The sequence below is a fragment of the Squalius cephalus genome, assembly GCF_949319135.1.
Source record: "Squalius cephalus genome assembly, chromosome: 3".
Lineage (NCBI taxonomy): Eukaryota > Metazoa > Chordata > Actinopteri > Cypriniformes > Leuciscidae > Squalius > Squalius cephalus.
The window spans coordinates 55,205,904-55,226,723 of NC_137124.1; the positions used below are offsets into that span (position 1 = coordinate 55,205,904).

A 20,820-nucleotide genomic window follows, 5' to 3' on the forward strand; every position below is an offset into this window, starting at 1 on the left:
AGATGGCCGCCGCCGAGCCTTTTCACGTCACGCCTGCCGAGCCTGTGTCTTCGGACAAGATGGCCGCCGCCGAACCTGTTCACGTCACGCCTGCCGAGCCTGTGTCTTCGGACAAGATGGCCGCCGCCGAGCCTGTTCACGTCACGCCTGCCGAGCCTGTGTCTTTGGACAAGATGGCCGCCGCCGAGCCTGTTCACGTCACGCCTGCCGAGCCTGTGTCCCCTGACAAGATGGCCGCCGTCGAGCCGGTGTCTGTTCCTGAGCCTGAGCCGGTGGTGCCAGTTCCAGGACCTGAGCCGGTGGTGCCAGTTCCAGTGCCTGAGCCGGTGGTGCCAGTTCCAGTGCCAGTTCCAGTGGTGCTAGTTCCAGTGCCTGAGCCGGTGGTGCCAGTTCCAGTACCAGTTCCGGTGGTACCAGTTCCAGTGCCTGAGCTGGTGGTGCCAGTTCCAGTGGTGCCAGTTCCAGTGCCTGAGCCAGTGGTGCCAGTTCCAGTGCCTGAGCCGGTGGTGCCAGTTCCAGTTCCTGAGCCGGTGGTGTCAGTTCCTGAGCCGGTGGTGTCAGTTCCTGAGCCGGTGGTGTCAGTTCCTGAGCCGGTGGTGTCAGTTCCTGAGCCGGTGGTGTCAGTTCCTGAGCCGGTGGTGTCAGTTCCTGAGCCGGTGGTGTCAGTTCCTGAGCCAGTGGTTCCAGTTCCTGAGCCGGTGTCTGTTCCAGTTCCTGAGCCGGTGGTGTCAGTTCCAGTTCCTGAGCCAGTGGTTCCAGTTCCTGAGCCGGTGTCTGTTCCAGTTCCTGAGCCGGTGGTGTCAGTTCCTGAGCCGGTGGTGTCAGTTCCTGAGCCAGTGGTTCCAGTTCCTGAGCCGGTGGTGTCAGTTCCAGTTCCTGAGCCAGTGGTTCCAGTTCCTGAGCCGGTGTCTGTTCCAGTTCCTGAGCCGGTGGTGTCAGTTCCTGAGCCGGTGGTGTCAGTTCCTGAGCCGGTGGTGTCAGTTCCTGAGCCGGTGGTGTCAGTTCCTGAGCCGGTGGTGTCAGTTCCTGAGCCGGTGGTGTCAGTTCCTGAGCCGGTGGTGTCAGTTCCTGAGCCGGTGGTGTCTGTTCCAGTTCCTGAGCCGGTGGTGTCTGTTCCAGTTCCTGAGCCAGTGGTTCCAGTTCCTGAGCCGGTGTCTGTTCCAGTTCCTGAGCCGGTGGTGTCTGTTCCTGAGCCGGTGGTGTCTGTTCCTGAGCCGGTGGTGTCTGTTCCAGTTCCTGAGCCGGTGGTGTCTGTTCCAGTTCCTGAGCCAGTGGTTCCAGTTCCTGAGCCGGTGTCTGTTCCAGTTCCTGAGCCGGTGGTGTCTGTTCCTGAGCCGGTGGTGTCTGTTCCAGTTCCTGAGCCGGTGGTGTCTGTTCCAGTTCCTGAGCCAGTGGTTCCAGTTCCTGAGCCGGTGTCTGTTCCAGTTCCTGAGCCGGTGGTGTCTGTTCCTGAGCCGGTGGTGTCTGTTCCTGAGCCGGTGGTGTCTGTTCCAGTTCCTGAGCCGGTGGTGTCTGTTCCAGTTCCTGAGCCAGTGGTTCCAGTTCCTGAGCCGGTGTCTGTTCCAGTTCCTGAGCCGGTGGTGTCTGTTCTAGTGCCTGAGCCAGTGGTTCCAGTTCCTGAGCCGGTGGTGTCTGTTCCAGTTCCTGAGCCGGTGGTGTCTGTCCCTGTTCCTGAGCCGGTGGTGTCGTCTCCGCCCTGGCCGCCCGAGGGGTCGTCTCCGCCCTGGCCGCCCGAGGGGTCGTCTCCGCCCTGGCCGCCCGAGGGGTCGTCTCCGCCCTGGCCGCCCGAGGGGTCGTCTCCGCCCTGGCCGCCCGAGGGGAAGTCTCCGCCCTGGCCGCCCGAGGGGAAGTCTCCGCCCTGGCCGCCCGAGGGGAAGTCTCCGCCCTGGCCGCCCGAGGGGAAGTCTCCGCCCTGGCCGCCCGGGGGGAAGTCTCCACCCTGGCCGCCCGAGGGACAGTCTGCTCCGCCCTGGCCGCCCGAGGGGAAGTCTCCGCCCTGGCCGCCCGAGGGGAAGTCTCCGCCCTGGCCGCCCGATGGACAGTCTGCTCCGCCCTGGCCGTCCGAAGGAGAGTCTCCACCCTGGTCTGTCCCTCCCGTCCCTCCCTGGTCTGTCCCGCCCTGGTCTGTCCCTCCCTTCCCGCCCTGGTCTGTCCCTCCCGTCCCGCCCTGGTCTGATGGAGCGTCTGGTAGCCGCTCCGTAGGGAGGGGGTAATGTCACATGCCTGTCCTGTCTTGTGCTGCACATGGGTGTTTTGTTATTTTGGGCCATGTGCTCGTGTCTATTGTCTAGCCCCTCCCATCTTGTTATCTGATCATTGGTTAATTTGTTCCACCTGTTCCCTCTTGATTTGTTCCCTTTATAAGTCCCCTCTTGTTTGCAGTCTGTGTTGGTTCGTTGTCTTATGTTTCCTGTTCCCTTTGATTCCCTAGTAAGTCCATGTTCCGTTTTCGGTTGTCATATTTGTTAGTTGTGTTTTCCCCCTCGTGGGTTTTGTTTTGTGTTTAGCCTTTCTTTTATTAATAAATTCATATTCTCTGCACTTGAGTCCTCGCACCTTTTGTATTTCCCCATCCCGTGACAACCATGCATAGGAACGTTGCAATTGGAGACATTGTTTGGATAGCGAATTTCTTACTATCCATATTATTACTATATAGAATACTTATCCATACTTAGCCATCCTTTTTTAATAGTCTCAAAGTAAGATTCAAACCAAACCTACAAGACAGTATGCAATTTCATTCTTGGGTCTTGTGTGTCATGCCATATTTGATATGGGCACGACCATACATGAGTTGGTTGATGTTTTTATTTCTTTTGAGAATTTCAATTCCACTTTCTTTTGAGAATTTCAATTCCACTACACAATTGTCCATCATTCAAAGTGATTGGGTTGCTAAGAAGAAAACTGAGTTGTATGGATTATTTATTATTTATGTCATTTTTGCTACCTGACATCTCCATTGACTCTTATAGAATGAACAAAACAGCTAAACGAGTCTTCCAATATCTTCTTTTATGTTGAGCAGACGAAAGAAAAACATACAAATTTGGAAATACATGAGGGTGAGTAAATGACGAAACTGCACATCATCTACAGTAGCAGCTTGATTCCTCTCTGAGAGACATGAGTTTAATCCTATTTGGCTATTTGAAAATGATTTAAAATCATCTTTTTTAAGGAAATGAATAATACAACAGAAATCAGCGAAGGGCATGACCTTCAGTAACAGTATGCTAAACTCACAACATGTCTGATAAAAAATACTCTAAACTATTACAAACTCAGCCTCATATGAATGTTTTTGTCTAATAACTAAGTCGCCGATCTATATTCCTAACTGTAAATACATTACATTACATTACATTTAATAATTTAGCAGACGCTTTTATCCAAAGCAACAAATGAGAACAATAGAAGCAATCAAACCAACAGTATGGCAACAATAAGTAAGTACTATGACAAGTCTCAGGTAGTCTAGCACAGTAAACAGCAATTTTTTAAATAAAAAAAATCAATATAACAGAAATAGAATAGAAAATGTTAGTATTAATGGTTCAAGAGTTGACGAAAAATTTGCATCATTAATGGTTCAAGAGTTGATGAAAAATATGCATCTTTAGCCATTTCTTGAAAATGAAAAGACTAAGCAGCTTGGGTTGGTTTAGGCAGGACATCAGCAGGGAACAGTCCAGGTAAAGGTCTGTGAAAGTGATTGTGTGCCTCTTTAGGATGGCACCACAAGATACCGTTCACTTGCAGAATGAAACCTTCTGGAGGTCACATAATCTGCAGTAGTGAGTTTAGTTATAGTGGTGCAGAGCCAGTTATTGTTCTGTAGGCAAACATCAGTGCCTTGAATTTTTTGCGAGCGGCAATTGGCAGTTTTTGACAGCGCAAGTTCATGAAGAGAGGTGTGACGTGCGTTCTCTTCGATTTGTAAAAGACCATTTTGCTGCATCATTCTGGATCAGTTGCAGAGGTTTGACAGTATACATGCTGAAGTATACAGTATACAGGCCTGCCAAAAGAGCATTACAATAGTCCAGTCTGGATAGAACAATTGCTTGGACAAGGAGTTGTGTAGCATGCTCAGCTAGAAAGGGCCTGATCTTCCTAATGTAAGGCAAATTCCTAAGGCAAATCTGAGTTACGATTGATGAACCTAGCTGAATGGGTTAGGAAGTGTTAGGGTTGGATGAGACCACAAGCAGTTCTGTCTTTGCAAGGTTGAGTTGATAGTGGTGGTCCTTCATTTAGCAAGAAATATCTGTCAGGCAGGCTGAGATGTGAGCAGCTACTGTCTGATCGTCTGGCTGGAATGAGAGGTAGTGTTTTGTGTCATCGGCACAGCAGTGATTGGAAAGACCATGTTTCTGAATGACAGATCCTAGTGATAACGTGGATGGAGAAGAGAAGCGGTCTAAGCAATGAGCCCTGGGGCACTCCAGTAGCTAGATGTTTTGACTAAGACACCTCACCCCTCCAAGACTCTCTGAAGGACCTACTGTACCTGAGAGGTAAGACTTGAACAACTGGAGTGCGGTTCCTAAGATGCCCTTTGTCATAAGGGTTGACAGGAGAAACTGATAGTTAACTGTGTCAAAAGCAGCAGACAAATCCAGCAAGATGAGTACTAAGGATTTGAAAGCTGCTCTTGCCAGTCTTAGAGCTTCAATAACCGAGTCTCAGTTGAGTGGCTGCTATTGAAACCAGACTGGTTCTTGTCCATGAGGTTGTTCTGTATAGAGACTTGGTGGAACACGACTCGTTCAAGTGTTTTTGCAATGAATGGAAGAAGGGATGCCGGTCTGTAGTTTTCTAAAAGTGCTGTATTTAGAGTGGGTTTCTTAAGCAGTGGGTAAATACTGTAGTTTACCATGACCAAAATGAATGTACTATTTAGCTTGCTTCATTTTCACACTTGAATTTCTCATACACATGAAAGAGCACATGAACTGACATGTTGAGTTACCAAGCATAAGTGGAGGGCACTGGTGGCAGAGCAAAAGATTAAAAATAATGAAGCACTGGTGAGTCTCTGACCCCCTTTAGGGCTTGGTACTTATATTTCAGGAGTATTCTGTACATCACAGCACATTTACTGGCATCAATCTTTTGCGCCACCCACTTCAAGGCTGTAGACAAGGCCTGATGCTTGTTCCCCTGCGGTGGGGAAAACGCCAACACACATTTATACTGCTGCAGTGTCACATATCAGCTTCAACACAAAGAAGGGGGAGATCAGTGTCATTCTGAATCAGACTGCAACATTTCTGCCACAGTCAACGTGATAGGCAACATAAATCAAATAATTTTTATAAAGCCAGAGAGAACAATGTTTCCATACAGTAAAAGCTCTAAGTACTTTTCATAATCATTAGTGGTGGTGAATGCTAAGCATCACTATTGCTATTGCCCAATATGTTACTTGTCCTGCACAGTTTGTTCTATGGATAACGTGCAAATTGTTGAGCACTTTTTTTGATAAGTAATCAGGTCATTTTCAACTGGCAGATGATTAAACAGGTAAATCCTGTAGGCCTACATTGAAGGAGGAACCTGAGCCAGATCTAGAGACAAGAATATCACATAGACTTGGGGGTGGACTTTATTGACTTACTAGGAACATTCACCTGACACCCACCCGATCACCTACACAATATGTTTAGTCAGGTAACCTAAAATGTGTATGTTGTAACATCTAAAGTGGTTTTTATTTAGGTTAGAAATGCTATTTATATGTTTAAATCAACCTGAAAATATTGGGTCACAAAAACGAAATTATAAGCGTCACACAGATATAAATACTTAATTTAATAAGTGCATATTCTTACATTTAACAGCATAGCAACTACCTAAACACCGTAGTAACCACACTGAAAAAAAGTATTGTTGTGGCACCTTGTGCAAGCACCACTCACTTTTCTTTAGAAAATGTAATTCTCTGTCATTACCATTATATTTAGCTACTATATTATAGTAATGACTATTACTAATAAATTACTAACTTGTCCATACTTCACACACACGTGTTACCATTGACATAGATGAACAAACACAGAGGGAGAACTGAAGGCTTAAGTACACCGAGCAAACAAGATTATTAACGAGGTGATTGACAAGGCACAGGTGAATAGGATAACTGATTAAACAGACTGAGGAAAACTAGGTCACAGGACAGAACCAAGGTGGTCAAAAGGCCAGACAGGACAATGCCCCAGGGTGGAGTTGAAGGCGGGAGGAGCCATGGTGACAATGGGACTTAATGGGACTTAATGGTAGATGACACCCTGGGGACGACCGACAGAGATGATGCCTCAGATGTTGGAGACCCCGGCGAGACCGATGGCACTGGAGACAGAGGTGGAGCCATGGTAACGAGTGTCCGAGGTGGAGCCGGATGACCAGAGGACAGAGTCGGAGGCAGTGGGGCCGAGAACAAGGCGGAGCCGAAGGCACAGACAGGCCGATGTCCTACCAAGGTGGAGTCAAAGGCCGAGGAGCCAAGTTGGACCGAAGTGTCGACAGGCCGAGGTGGGGCGATGGGCCCAGAGGCTGGTGGCGTAGCCAAGGGATCGTCTAGGCTAGGTGGAGCTGGTGGCCTGAAGACACTTGGCAGATCCCTGCTGCATGTTGGAGATGCAGAGGGGCAGATGGACATCAGTGAAGGTGGGGCTGAGGAACTGGCTGTATGAGGAGGTGGGAGAGGGAGGTTGGGTGGGCATGATGGAGATACAGGGGGTGCTGGAGATTTGGGGGCATAGGGTTTCACCTCTCCAAACCAGTTCCTCCTCAGAAAGGTCTCTAAGTTCCTCCACATATCCTCAGATATCCACAGGCCAGGCTCAACTCACTCACAGCAATGGGAGTGTGGGCAGGGCTATCCTCAAAGCTGACACAGGTATATGCTGTGAAATGGGGTCTGTTGCAACCTCTTCCTCGGTTCAGACTCGTCCATCGCGGCAGGCCGGTCCCCACGGTTTGTGGTGGGCACATGCAACATCTCCATTGATCGCTCGCAGGTGGTGAATGGCTGGTCTCTGGGGATCCTGGAGTGGGACTGGTGATGACGTCACCCTCTGAGGGGCTGATGGTGAAAGATGAGATGTTGTGCACCAGCACCAGCACCCACTCCATACTCTATAGTCCATACTCACTCACATACTCACAGAAACTCATCTCAGATTTATTTGATCAAAATATTACATTTAAGTGAACATCAGGGTGAAATATAAATATCTTCAATACTTAGGTTTGACCATATGCTGCCATTTTGTAGCCATCCAAAGATAAAAAATAAATAAATAGCATCTTCATGTAAGCTAACTCTCAATCACCAATGGCTACCTTTGGGACAACCTGTAATTTATTTAATTGTTTTTGTCATATATAATATAGCTATAATTGTATTCACCAAGATATCTTTAAGTAGACTATGATTGGAATTTTTAGACGTGTCCTGCTGTGAATTTTAAGTGAGTGTGATCAAACATGATCATGATCTTACTCATTTTTAGAGCTTTTGGCAGTTTTAAACCAAAAAGTCAAATAATTTGCATAGCTCTTCCAATTTACTTTCAGTATCTATCTACTTCTTTTTTTTTTTTTTTTTAACGAGGAATCACGTTTTACTGATTGATTTATAGAGCAGAGATCCTGAGCCGCAGCAGGTCCTCTGTGAAACACTCTGTTGACTGGTGATTATAACATTAATTGTAAAAGCAACATTCACATACTGCTGTGAAGCTTGGGTAGCACCACAAAAGTGGATTTGCAGTGTATATATGCAACATGAAACTTATGGCTTATGTAAATCAATTCTCCATACATTTCTTGTTGTTGCTATTTTTTGTTGTTGCTTAAAGTGATATTGTAAATGTTGCATTGTCTATGATTTTTGATGGTATCTCATTCATCTGAAGCTATTCGTGGCACGAGCACCACTATTCATGTCCCAGTAGAATCAAACATTATTTGCTCATATGTATCTATGTATTTATATAATGAGATAAAATCCATATTGCTTCTTTGTGAGTTTCCTGAGACTGTACCCATGGGGTGGACATAAAATACAGGCCTTTGAGGGATCTTTATTCCTTTACTGCATTTTTCTTTTTTTTCTTTTTTTGCGTCTGCTGATAGCTTTGGCCACATACACATACACACACATGTACATTATTATTTTACATTTTACATACTTACATTTTATTATTATTAAATGATTTCAACAAAACAAGAATAGAAGCATGGAAAATGTAATTCTAAAATCTAAATAATTTGGCAAATTGTATCCATATAAATATGGGCACAATCTGAAGATGGGGCTAATGATACTGGCTTCTATACAGACAATTACATATATTGTTGCTTACAAGTGTGCACTATGAACTTTAGCTTGGCTTCTTGTACAAATAATGATTTCCTTCAACCCAACACTTCCTAAGTGCCAAAATCCTGTTTGTTATATGATTATGTTCCCTCTGTTGTACAATGTTTTTATCTAAGTAACACTTGTGTTTTGTTTCAGGATCTGAATTCAGTATTTTTTTGTGATATGTGTCTCAAGTGTTGATATAATATTCCTATATTTATCAGCTACAATAAAGTAATATATATATATAAAGTCAAGAAATAAACAGCTTGTTCTTAAACTGTGTAAATAAATGTCAAGCATAAAGACTGCTGTTGTTACAACCTAAAACATGGACACTTGCAATTTGATCAAAGTTTGTCATCTATTGTGCAAATCAAATTATTATGCCATCCCCAGTGTTGTTCCCGAAAAAAAAAAAGGTTCATTATTTTAATGAACCAATGAGGAGTGAATGATTCAGTGACTTACTCCACTTGTCGCCACCTGCTGGAGAAGAAAGAAGAAGTAAGAAGCAGAAGATTCCAAAGAAGATGTAAGAAGCAGAATAAACGACCAAGAATATGCACCGAACATAACACAGAAGCATACCACACAATTACCATTAACGACGACGAACACAAGACAGGGAAAACTCAGGGATTTTGGTAACTCTTTTTAATTTTACAGTGTCCTTGTTACATGTTACATGTAGTTAATATAGTAAAAACTATAAAATGATGCATAATTACATGCAACTAACCCCTAATCCTAACCCTATAGTAGGTACATTAAGTTAATTATAATTACTCAGCACTTAAATGTATAATTACAATGTAACAAAGACACCTTAAAATAAAGTAGTATAACACAGAATTTTCATTTTTGAGTGAACTATTCCGAGTACACTTTATTTTAAGGTGTCATTGTTACAGTGTAATCATTAAGTACTGGGCAATATTGATTAACTACATGTACTTACTATAGGGAGAGGGTAGGATTAGGGTCTGGGTTAGTTGCATGTAATTATGCATGATTTACTGTTATTGCTATGGTGAGTTCATGTAATATTTGTAACAAGGACACTGCATAATAAAGTGTTACCACTATTCCTTTAATGTGTAAGGGAAGGGTCAAGAGCTTAATTATAGATGTAATTACATTAATTAATACTATAATTACATGCAGGCATTTAAAAAAAAAAAAAAAATTACTTTTTACAATGTAAAAAGTAAAAACATGTATGTAGCTACACAAAGGGATTTGTGTGAAATGATTCATTTAAATGTTACACATTGTGGAACCATATATATATATATATATATATATATTATCAAATGTTTCATAAATTTTTTATGAAACATTTGGGAGATTCTGTCTTCATAAAGCACCTCCTTACTGTTACTGGATCATTGTGCAATTGGTCCCATAGATTACAGCTCGTCTCATTGGTCAACAGGCTCAGGATCAAATCACACACACACTGGCGCACCTTCACTCTCCTTTCTGTACCGCTGCGGATGGAGGACGCGGCGAGTCGTGTTGGAACAAGACGATAGTTGCACATTTCAAGTCGTTGGAATCTGTGGCAGAATGCAGCACGTGCTGTAGTGTTTGCGTCAGTCGCGAGGACCGAACTAGCGCGTGATTCTCCATCGGAGCGCATACAGAGTTGAGGACAGGCGCACTTGTCCGCTGTATCTCGGACTCTATATGGAGGGATGTCGGAATGGCTTGCACCAGGAGAACCAAAACTTTGGTGTCTACATGTGTGATACTAAGTGGCATGACCAACATAGTGTGTCTTTTGTACGTCGGATGGGTGACTAATTACATCGCTAATGTGTACATCAAAGTGCCGATGCCTGTCCCAGCCAAAAAGTTGGAAGGCGACAGGAAAGGAGAAACTCTGCGGATTATAGAGCGACTGGATCGACTGGAGAATGTAGTTAATCAGCATATACAAGGTAAGACGAATGTGTGGTTAATAATTGTGCATACAAATGTGACGTCAAAAAATGTTCACAATGAGAAATACAGCTGACAACCACAAATTCAGCAAAAATACGTGCCAAAAATAAGTTAAATGCCACTTTCCACGAATAGAAGATCTTTTTATTAAACAAATGGTGATCGGAAGGGGTGTTTAGATAAACATTAGTATAAAATAAATAAAATACAAATTTGTATATGCAACCTAGATTAATCTGTCTCACAGCACGGGCTAACTAGTTTTGGACCAAATAAATAAATAATACATTAAAGAACAGTTTTTATTTGCTAACAATATCTAGGGTAATAGTTGAGCTCGATTAATGCAGTCAACACTTCAGTTTGTGTAAAAACTGAGAAAATCAGATTGTTTATTTGTTTTCAACCAAGCTATAGAACTGTTATAAATAATCAAAGACTTCTGGTGAGACTGGCCAAAATGCTCATAGATTTAAAATTATTTTCATGCTATTAAGCATTATATCATATCTTATATCCCTTTTATGGATTATTTTCCTATGAGAAAATGAAATATATAGCTGAGGACCAACAATTCAGCAAAAAATATATTATGTAACTTATGTTAACATTATATATATATAGGCCTATATATATATAAACCTTTCATTGAACATTCAACTGAATTTTCACCCTTACAAAGACGTATCATGGTAACCACAGTTACCTGCGAAATGTATTGCATTTATTGTACTAAAACCGTGTGCATGAAGCTTTCAGGGACTTTTTGTTCTGTTTTTGAGCAACATTTGGTCTTTGAAAAATGTATTCTTTACAATGACAAATATATATGACAAGTTTGTAAACATACATGTTTTGTTTTTGTAACTGTAACTATAGTAAAATAAGTATTTTGCTAGACACTGTGGTTACCATAGTCAATATATGACCTGGAGAGAGGGTTGCTCTGAAATAGCAGTCCATTGTGGAGAGTTTCTTCCTGATAAACAGAAGAATCTATGGAATTTCATCATCATGACCTGAATATCAATTGAACATTTGTCCTGTCCTATTCAGATCAGGTTGATTGCACCTTGCGTCCTCTTTAATGGCACTTTTATGCAGGTGTGACCTCCACTCGTGATCTGGCGGCTTCACAAAGACCACTGATGATTGCAAACTCCTCTCCTTCTCTCTTCAGAGACTCTTGTTTAATGAACTTGGCACTGGCTGAACATTAATTATGAAAAGTGACTGATTGCTTCTGTCTGAACAGATAGTTTAGATTTTTCAGCACTTCTCAGCACACAAAATTTCTTTTTTCTTTTTTTCATCATTAATGCATTTGTTTATTTGATACGCTCTTATAAATAAGTGTTCTTAATTGGCATGTAGGGTTCAATGAAGAACCTTTAAGCTCAACGGAACCTATCCATTGCACTTTATACGTTCTTTATAGTGGAAAAAGGTTCTTCGGATTAATTAAATATTCTTCACACTGAGAAAACTATTCTTTTTAAGAACTTTTCACCAAAAGGTTCTTTGGCCTTTTAAGAGTGTAGGATACTTCAATTACATGTTTGAGGTCAAAATTTGGTCGTTTGTGAATATATTGCTTGATCTTTATCATATTTGTGCAAAAGCAAATGGTGGATTCTTCCTCTTGCAATACTGCCTAACCCACCTTCCCCGTAAAGCATCTGCCAAATAAACAATAAAGCATTTGTAGTTTCTCACTGTTGCGCAAGCTTTATTCCGGATTCGTTTTCAGCTACTTCGGAAAGTACTAATTTGTTGCAGATCTGAGAGAACACAAGCAATTTGCTGTTCTGTTTCTGGTTTATTAGTCTACAACATGCACAGCATGATTTGTCTGCTTCACTGAATATCTTATGAATAGAAATCTTGTGCTGTTCAAGAAAGTCTGCAATATAATTTTATTAATGGCATCCTTTTGTGCTTTGTTATAAAAGACACACTTCATTGTTAGAGAGATGATTATGTCGTACTTACTAACTGTTGATATGGGTTGCTGACAGGCAGTGTAGCGCTCAAACTGAGCCAAGGGTGCAAACAAACCTCGCTGAGCTGAGAGGCGGCTACAGATGAGAACTAGAGCAAACATTCCCGAGCTACAGCCGCAGACACGTTGAGCTGTTTGGCAACGGCTGTGGGCTTCAGGAATGGGCTTGGAGAAGAGCATTAGTGAGCATTTTTTGGTTTCAACACTTGATCTTTTGTTGCATGGCATGGATTGTTGACGTTTTCAGTTTAGTAATGATTTTTTATAATGGAAGTCAATGGGTTAACATGCAATAAAAGACAAGCTGAAAACGTTTTAGACCCCGTTTACACCTGTATTTAGCCTTGTACACTTGTGATCCCATCAACCAAAATGCTTCTTAAAGGGGTGGTACTGTATAATGCGCTTTTCACAAGATGTAAAATAAGTCTTTGATGTCTCCAGAGTGTGCATGTGAAGTTTTAGCTCAAAACACCCCACAGATATTTTTATATAGCATGTTAAAATTGTCAATTTTGTGTGTGTTCCTTTAAATGCAAATGAGCTGCTGCTCCCGGCACAGAGGGTGGAGCTTCAACAGCTTGCACTCACACAGACATGCACTGAAAATTTCAAAAACTTTTAGGCTTTTATTTTCAGACAATGATGGAGAGACTCAAGAAGAAGTGACAACATGTAGAAGCAACAAGACGTTTCTGAATGGTTAGTTGATGAATTTAGGTAGCTTATGTGTAGTTATTAGGGATGGGCATTGGGCATTCGATTAAATTTTCTTAGTCGATCGTCGGGAGAATTAACGATCGACTATCGATTAATCATTAATATTTTTATATTGAAATTCATTATTTCTTTAACTTTTTATAAATTAAAAATGCAATGAAAATACAAAAATACAGTTTGTTTGTCCTCGATGAGATCTTTATTACAAGAAGATCAACTTGTGGCAGTGAAACTGGATGTTCGGTAGACTTGAAGATATGCCCTGCGGTGCTCAGCGGAACCTGCAGCTGCGAGCCGGCGTTCTTAAACAGAGACCCATGGCCACTTCATCCGTTTTCTGTGATCGGATAGCTATCCGATCGTGAAAAGACCAAATGTAAATGCCCTCCGAAACGCATTCGAGACGGATTTAAATCCGATCGCTCAAACCACTTCAGGAGGAGATCTGAGACGCATTCCAGACGAAACTGGACAAGAGTAAATGCATCTGGTTGTTGAAACCACATATGTAAATTTGACTTATCCCAAAAATGCTAAGAAATAAACGTGTGAGAGCGTGTTATAGGCTATATGTCATGTTATAGCCAGATATGACGACGCTACTTCAACACGCATCACCACAGATGAGCATCTATTCATCAAGCCAACGTGCAAACTATCGCAAATCAAAGTGAAAGTCATTCATCAACACACAATCATCTTCATTAAAAGTAAAGAACCGAAATCTTACCGGGGCTGTTGCCGCAATATCTTGTTGCGGTCTTTGATTTAGAAATGTTCGCTGATGATCAATAAAATGCAGCTCATATCAGTTGCTTTCGGTGACGTGCAACAATTTAAATATGCATATAGCGCGGGAATTCAAGATCGGATTTATATCCGTTTTGCAAAAACACATTTATGTGACCAGGTGTAAATGGAATCGTTTTGATAAATCAGATAGCTATCCGATCTGAGAAAACGCATGAAGTTCCCATAGAACTTCTGCACCAGTCTACTGATTTCTGTTGAGAAAGATAAGCATGTTGACATGATCTGGGATCAGACGCGACCGCAACCTGGTGACAGCCAGTCCAGCCGCCGAAAACACCCGCTCTGAGGGGACTGACGTTGCCGGGATGCACAGGTACCTCCGCGCTAAAATTAATTCCATTGCTTCAAGACTCACACTACGCAACGCAACCTGCATTAGTTTAATCGATAACAAATAAACGTGATCGACGAAATTCTTAACGATCAATTATCGATCGTCGATTAATTATGCCCATCCCTAGTAGTTATCTTCTAGTCATTGATTAGCATATTCTGTCTTGATAATCTATAAATCATGTTCCGGGGGCGGGGTTTATGTTAATTTTGGAATGTTGTGTAGTCCCTACCACCCGTTTGTTGTAGTCCTTAAAAAGCTATTTCTTTAAAATAAAATATCTCCCTTTGCTTTGAACTTTGAGCATTGTAACTTTGCAGATGTTGTTTATGCTCAAACAGCAACATTACACACTAACTAAAGTTAGAAAAGTGAAATCATAATCAACCACCCCTTTAATACTAGGTGTAAACAGGGTCTAAAACGTTTTGAGCTTGTCCACTTTTGACTACTTCCAGAGGTAGTGAAATAAACCCCCACATTCCACCGGATTGCTTTCGTAGTGTAAACGCTCATGTGGTCGAATGCCACAAAAGGCCGTCTTCTCTCCGTCTCTCCATGTGTTTTTCTGCCGTCTCTGGTTGCGTACATATGTAAATTGAGTGAGCTTATTTTGTCCATTAGATCGAAAGATCTGAAAAAGCCCCCACATTTACCCACCCATAGACCCTCCCTTCGAAGAAATCGGGACAGAAGTGGTTGAAAGTGGACAAAAGAGGTGGATTAAACGGGAATGTGTCTCCCTCGTCTACTTGTGATCCGATCAACCAAAACGCGGCTTAATATCAGGTGTAAACAGTAAAAAGTGTTAAAGTATCGTCAAGTCATACTTACCACAGATCTTATTTCACTCATAAACTGAATAACCCCATTATAAAAGCATAGGAATATCTCGAGTGAACCACTGGCGAATTATTCTTCTGTGTTTTGACATCATCCCTTCAGCACTATATTCCCCATGGACAAATTCAATTCCTGCCCTGCATTTATTTTTTGTTTGAAAAGCTGTTTCACTCAGATATACATGACAATAGTGAAGAAAAGACTATCACAACTTCGCAACTTCTTTTTCATGCCCGCTTGCAATAGTTTTCCCCTATACATAAACATGTGTTTACATGATTTTAATGTAAACAAATTTACCTTTACACTAATACTTTTACCAGACAGCTTTTCCTGGGAATCAAACCTTGCACCAAGCACCATGCTTGAGCTACTTAAACAGTAGTTACTATTTGAGCTACTACATGCTCTACTGTTTGAGCAACTTAAAGGACAATTCCGGTATTTAACACTTTGAGTCTATTTTATAGTTTGTTTTGGATGAACAAGAGTGGTGGACAAAGAAATTTTGTCAATGGGTCCTGTCGCGACTTTTTGACTATTTTAGAATTGCCCATGACCGCATTAGAATGGGAGTCAATGGCCATGCACAAACATGTCCTTAAAACAACCCTTAACGTTCGTTTTCAAAACTGTGCAACTCACCGAGTGGTTAGTGGTGTTCGTTGATGTTCCAAAACAAGTAGCGTAGCGAAATACAGTTTCTGTCGTGTTTTATTTGGCATTTTGTAAAATCCATTGATTTCCATTGGAGGACTAATTGCTCGTTGATATTACTGCGCTAACGGAAACGGAAAGGATGCTGTTTACATTTGATTGTAGTCTTTTAGGTCTTTCCGCTCGGTTTCCTGTCTCTCAGAAGCTATGCTCGCCTCAACGCTGAAATCCTACGAATTCCTGATAAGAATTAAACTAGTAAAAACTATAATAATTCTTGAAAAAAAAAAAAAAAAAGCTATGCATCAGACGTGCTCCTACAGTAGTCACATTCAAATCCAGACTCAAAACACTTCTGTTTAACTTTGAATGAATGAGCACTGTGTCACTGTTTGTCCGACTGTTTATACTGTGTCTTATTTTAGTCTTTATTCTAAACTGTTTTAATTATTTTTAGTTCTTTCTTGTTTCTTTATTTTAAACTGTTCTTTATTCTAAACTGTTTTCATTATTTTTAGTTCTTTCTCGTTTCTTTATTTTAAACTGTTTTATATATTCTTATTTCTTCTGATTATTTTTAATAGTATGTAAAGCACTTTGAATTACCATTGTGTATGAAATGTGCTATATAAATAAACTTGCCTTGCCTTGCCTTGCCTTGCCTATGCTCGCCTCAGAAGGCTAGCGTGAGCAGAGCAACGGAAGTTTCGGAAGTTTATACGCGGTTGTGAGGTATCTGAAAAAATAGTTCCACTATAGAAAAATAAACGGATTGAAATCATACATTGCGCCGATATATTTGTTTTTAATCATCAACGAACACCACTAACCACTCGGTGAGTAGCACAGTTTTGAAAACGAACGTTAAGGGTTGTTTTAAGGACATGTTTGTGCATGGCCATTGACTCCCATTCTAATGCGGTCATGGGCAATTCTAAAATAGTCAAAAAGTCGCGACAGGAACCATTGACAAAATTTCTTTGTCCACCACTCTTGTTCATCCAAAACAAACTACAAAATAGACTCAAAGTGTTAAATACCGGAATTGTCCTTTAAACAGAACTACTTAAATCACTTACTGATGTTTTCTATGTAAAGCCATATCCACTTTTACAACTTCTTTGTTGTGACAACGCAATGCCTAAACCCCTAAAAAGACTGTAAAAATGGTCAGAACAACTTTACAGCTCAAACAATGCACACGTTTTCACAAAAGAATTAAAGGGGTCATGACAAGAGAAATCAAATTAGCCTTGAGCTTTAGACATATAAGAAGCCTTTGTACCATTAAAGGGGTCATGAACTGGATTGTTTTATTATTTTATAATGTTGCCTGGGGTGTCCTTATAATGTTAGTATTATTTTTACATCAAAAATTGTCATAATTTATAAATAAAAGCCATTTTTCCAAGCCTGATTTCTGCCTCAGATTTGAACGCTCCGTTTTAAGGGGCGTGTCTGCTGTGAGACTGCAGTGTAAACGCCCACTGCTGTGATTGGCTGACATGCTTGCATATAAAATAGCTAGTATTACATGAACTCTCTCCAAAACTTTTACTACGTTTTTACTATTACAGCTATCGAGATTAACAAATCGTGAAAAGTATCGTTTAAAGCATTATATTTAAATCTATTCCATTATCACATGAAAGGTTGCAGCATGATGAGCACTGACTGAGCAGATGACAGACAGTCTGTTGATCGCGTGAATAAAGATCTTATCATTGCAACGTAATTTTTGCACTCTCACAAATGCTTACACCAAATCACAATGCAAACACGATGTGAATACACAGTAAGAGCTTCGTTGTGTAGTGTAACAGTGTCATTATTTCATCACGAGTTTGGCAAGTGTCCAGATAAGCTCTCGCGGCTCGCGCTGTGCTGTTTTATTGACAGCTTGGGCGATTGAAAGGGATCGTTCTTTGATCGCTTTCTGTATATAATTTAATAACAGTTTAAAAAAGATTATTTTCATAATACTACGAGAAATGATGTGAAGTTGATCGTTTAGTCACTGATGCATAAACAGTATTGAACGATTTTAAGAGAAATATCTGAACTTGAATAATTACACCGAGATCACTGATCGCAGATCAGGCATTAGAATACACATGGTTACTTACATGTTGCTGGCAGATCCGTGTCGGGAAATTGTGATTGACTGATTTAATAAAGTTTAACCATGCTGGAATCCGAAGGAAGCTTATGCAGACTGTCTTCTTCCACAAACAGGCGCTGCACAATATTTAGTCAACAGCATGTTTATTGCTTGTAAGTAGCCGGTTTAGCAATCATCATGTCGTCCTATGTTATTTAGCATGTTTGGGCGAATCGGTGGGCGGGGCTAAACAGGCCGTGTTGAAGTAGGCGTTGATCTTCTTTTGTGAAGGCGGTGTTTTATCCTCTTTGACGTCATAGTTCCCCACTTTGAAAAACGAGTCGTTTGCTGAGCCTGATGTCTATAAAAGCTTTTATTGGACTAACAAGGTAGTTTTCAGTTCTGAAACTTACAGGATATTATTATACTATGATGATCTCTTATATGTCAAAAGCTCAAGGAAATTTTGATTTCTCAGTTCATCACCCCTTTAAAACATCCTGCAAGTTTCAATCAATGTGTCTGACAAATGGCTCATTTTGATATTGTGGGATTTGTGACATCACACAGGCAAAAACATTTGTTTATGACTTGGTCCAGAGCAGGATATTGACGCACCTCTGGTGTTCAGTTGCTTAACGAATGACATTTGCCTGACTGTGAGCGTTGCATCACATCACATCAGAAACTTTTGATGGCAGATGAAGCCAATTGTATTGGATCTGACAGCAGCTGCATCACGAACCGTAAGTAAATGATTTCATAATGCTTTGTTAGTAAAGGACGGTTTTATATGATAATGTTTTCAAAACACTTACTCACATGCAATAGCGAGTGGGCGTCCATAATGTTTCCTACGCAATGACGTTAGCCAAGCCTAACAGTGGCCGTTTAGCAACAACCCTTAAAGGAGCCGCCCCTTAAAAACTGATCATTTCAGACAGAAAGTCAGACTATATTTGTTATTTTGTGAATTTGTATTAACAGTGAACCTCAAGGAACATATAAAAAAAAAAAAAAAAAAACATGACCCCTTTAATGTGAGAAATATTTTAACGCTTCACATTTCTGCTTAACATTTGGCACCATTGACTTCCATTGTAAGTGCCTCATTGCCTCAGAGAAAATTAGAGATGGTAATGGTGAGTGGTAATTAACATTATGCTACAAATGCTGTTGATTGAGCTTAACTTTACCAGAATATTGCTTTATCTGCATTCATCTTGCAAAGGGCAGAATGACTTTAGTCCACTTTTAAGCACCAAATCTGTATCTTACAATACAGTGGCAACAAAGGTTGCTCTAAACTTCATGGTCCCAGACATTACGTCGCTTCTCTCTCTGTAACATACAAGTGTTTTCCAGAATGAATGATTTATGTGGAAGAGGTACATGCCAGCTGTGGCTCCACCACCTGGTACAAACAGCCTGGAGGATGGCCTGCCTGATCTCCCTGTCATCCTCAAGTTGATGAAAATGCAGCACGCTTCTGCACAGCAGCTCTTTAGCGCTGTAGTGGATTTTCTGCTGAAAGCCAACGAGAAAGAACAACAGAATCACTTAGTCCCTCTTTCAATTGTGTAGTTACATTGTGTAGAGGAGCGAAGTGAAGCGGACATATTCTCAGCTCATTACATTGTTTATCTGCTCTCATACCATTTGCATTTAGCTTTTATGCAAAGTACTGCGCCACATTTAAACAAATCAAGAAAACAGCATTTCATGGGAGCTGAAGGATGCAGGAATAGAAAGTGCTGCTGTGGAATAGGATTTTCATTTTTTCTAGATCCTGCTATTGGTTATGACAAACACTCTTTGAAATAGAGAAAAGAAGTATTCACTTTTTAACTGTCAACTGTTTAAAAGTCAACATAAAATTCGATAATGTGACCTTATTGTAAAGTGTTACCGAAACATTCCTTGCATATTTGTACTTGGCTATTGAACTTTAGTGCACTTGTTCAGACAGTTTGTTGGCTAGATGAGGAATTCTCACCATTGTATATTCTTTATTCATTGTTTCATTTTTCCGGTTCATCCGTTCTGATTTCAAGTGCGTAAACTGTGAACACAATGGACAGAATTTGTCTAGAAGTTAGTTATGGTATTACCACTTTATAAGTAGTAAGTTATAGTAAGCAATTGATAAAAACAGTTATTAATTCAAGTCTCTCTTAGACTATGAATATGTCAGCTAGGTTAGTTTGTTTGGTTATCAGAAACACGTTTTTAAAACTTTTAAAGAACCCGAGGGAACACACTATTATTTTTACATTTTGCTCATTAAAAAAGCCTTGTTACAACAGAAATGTAATGGACATGAGCGCCAGCAGAAAAGCTGCAGGTCGCATTGGAGCTCATTTGTGAAGTTATGATGTTATGGTAATGATGTGCAGTCAGTATTATTATTGAGGTTAATGTAAAAGTGTGTTGAAAGGTACGAATGACTGCAAACTGATGTTTCTCTATTGTTTATTATATTTTAGTGGCATAGGTGAGAAATGTTGAACTGTATGACCTATTTATGAACGTTACCTAACTGTGATGTAGTCAGAAGGAATATATGTTATGGAATATTTGGTTTGAAGGCAGAGTGATCTGTGAAGAGTCAAACGGATGACACCGTCTCCAAGGACTGCGTTTGCTCTTTCAAGAAGCTGTGATTTCTCATTTCCTCTCATCCTCCGCTCCCTGTGAGTCTCCTCTAATAAGCAGCGGGTTGGGGTTAATTACCTCAACAGAAAGGCATGGAAACACAGCAGAGATGCTGTACTTGGCACACCTCGGAAGAGACTAGAAATTTTTCAAGTTGCCCTCATCTGGCCTTTTGACTGACAGATGGCTGTGTGCGCGAGGAGCCTCGGCCTGGCTGATTTATGGCCTCGCTGGAGGGTTTATCCTGTGATAATCACAATGAGCTCTGTTAAACAAAGACACGGCAAAGCCCCTGATCCAGAAAGACAGGCTATTAATCAGTACAGCTCACATACGACATGCATTTATAGTGTTTTAACTCACTTAGC

General features: G+C 41.1%; 1 protein-coding gene across 1 annotated transcript in view; it reads left to right on the forward strand.

The window, feature by feature from the left end:
• Positions 1 to 9,852: 9,852 nt before the first annotated feature.
• Positions 9,853 to 20,820, forward strand: part of galnt18b (UDP-N-acetyl-alpha-D-galactosamine:polypeptide N-acetylgalactosaminyltransferase 18b) — a 120,383-nt gene continuing 109,415 nt past the window's right edge. Inside the window, exon 1 of the mRNA XM_079865578.1 lies at positions 9,853 to 10,323. Within this exon, the coding sequence (XP_079721704.1) occupies positions 10,086 to 10,323 (238 nt within the window). The 5' untranslated portion in view covers positions 9,853 to 10,085. The remainder of the gene's footprint in view (positions 10,324 to 20,820) is intronic.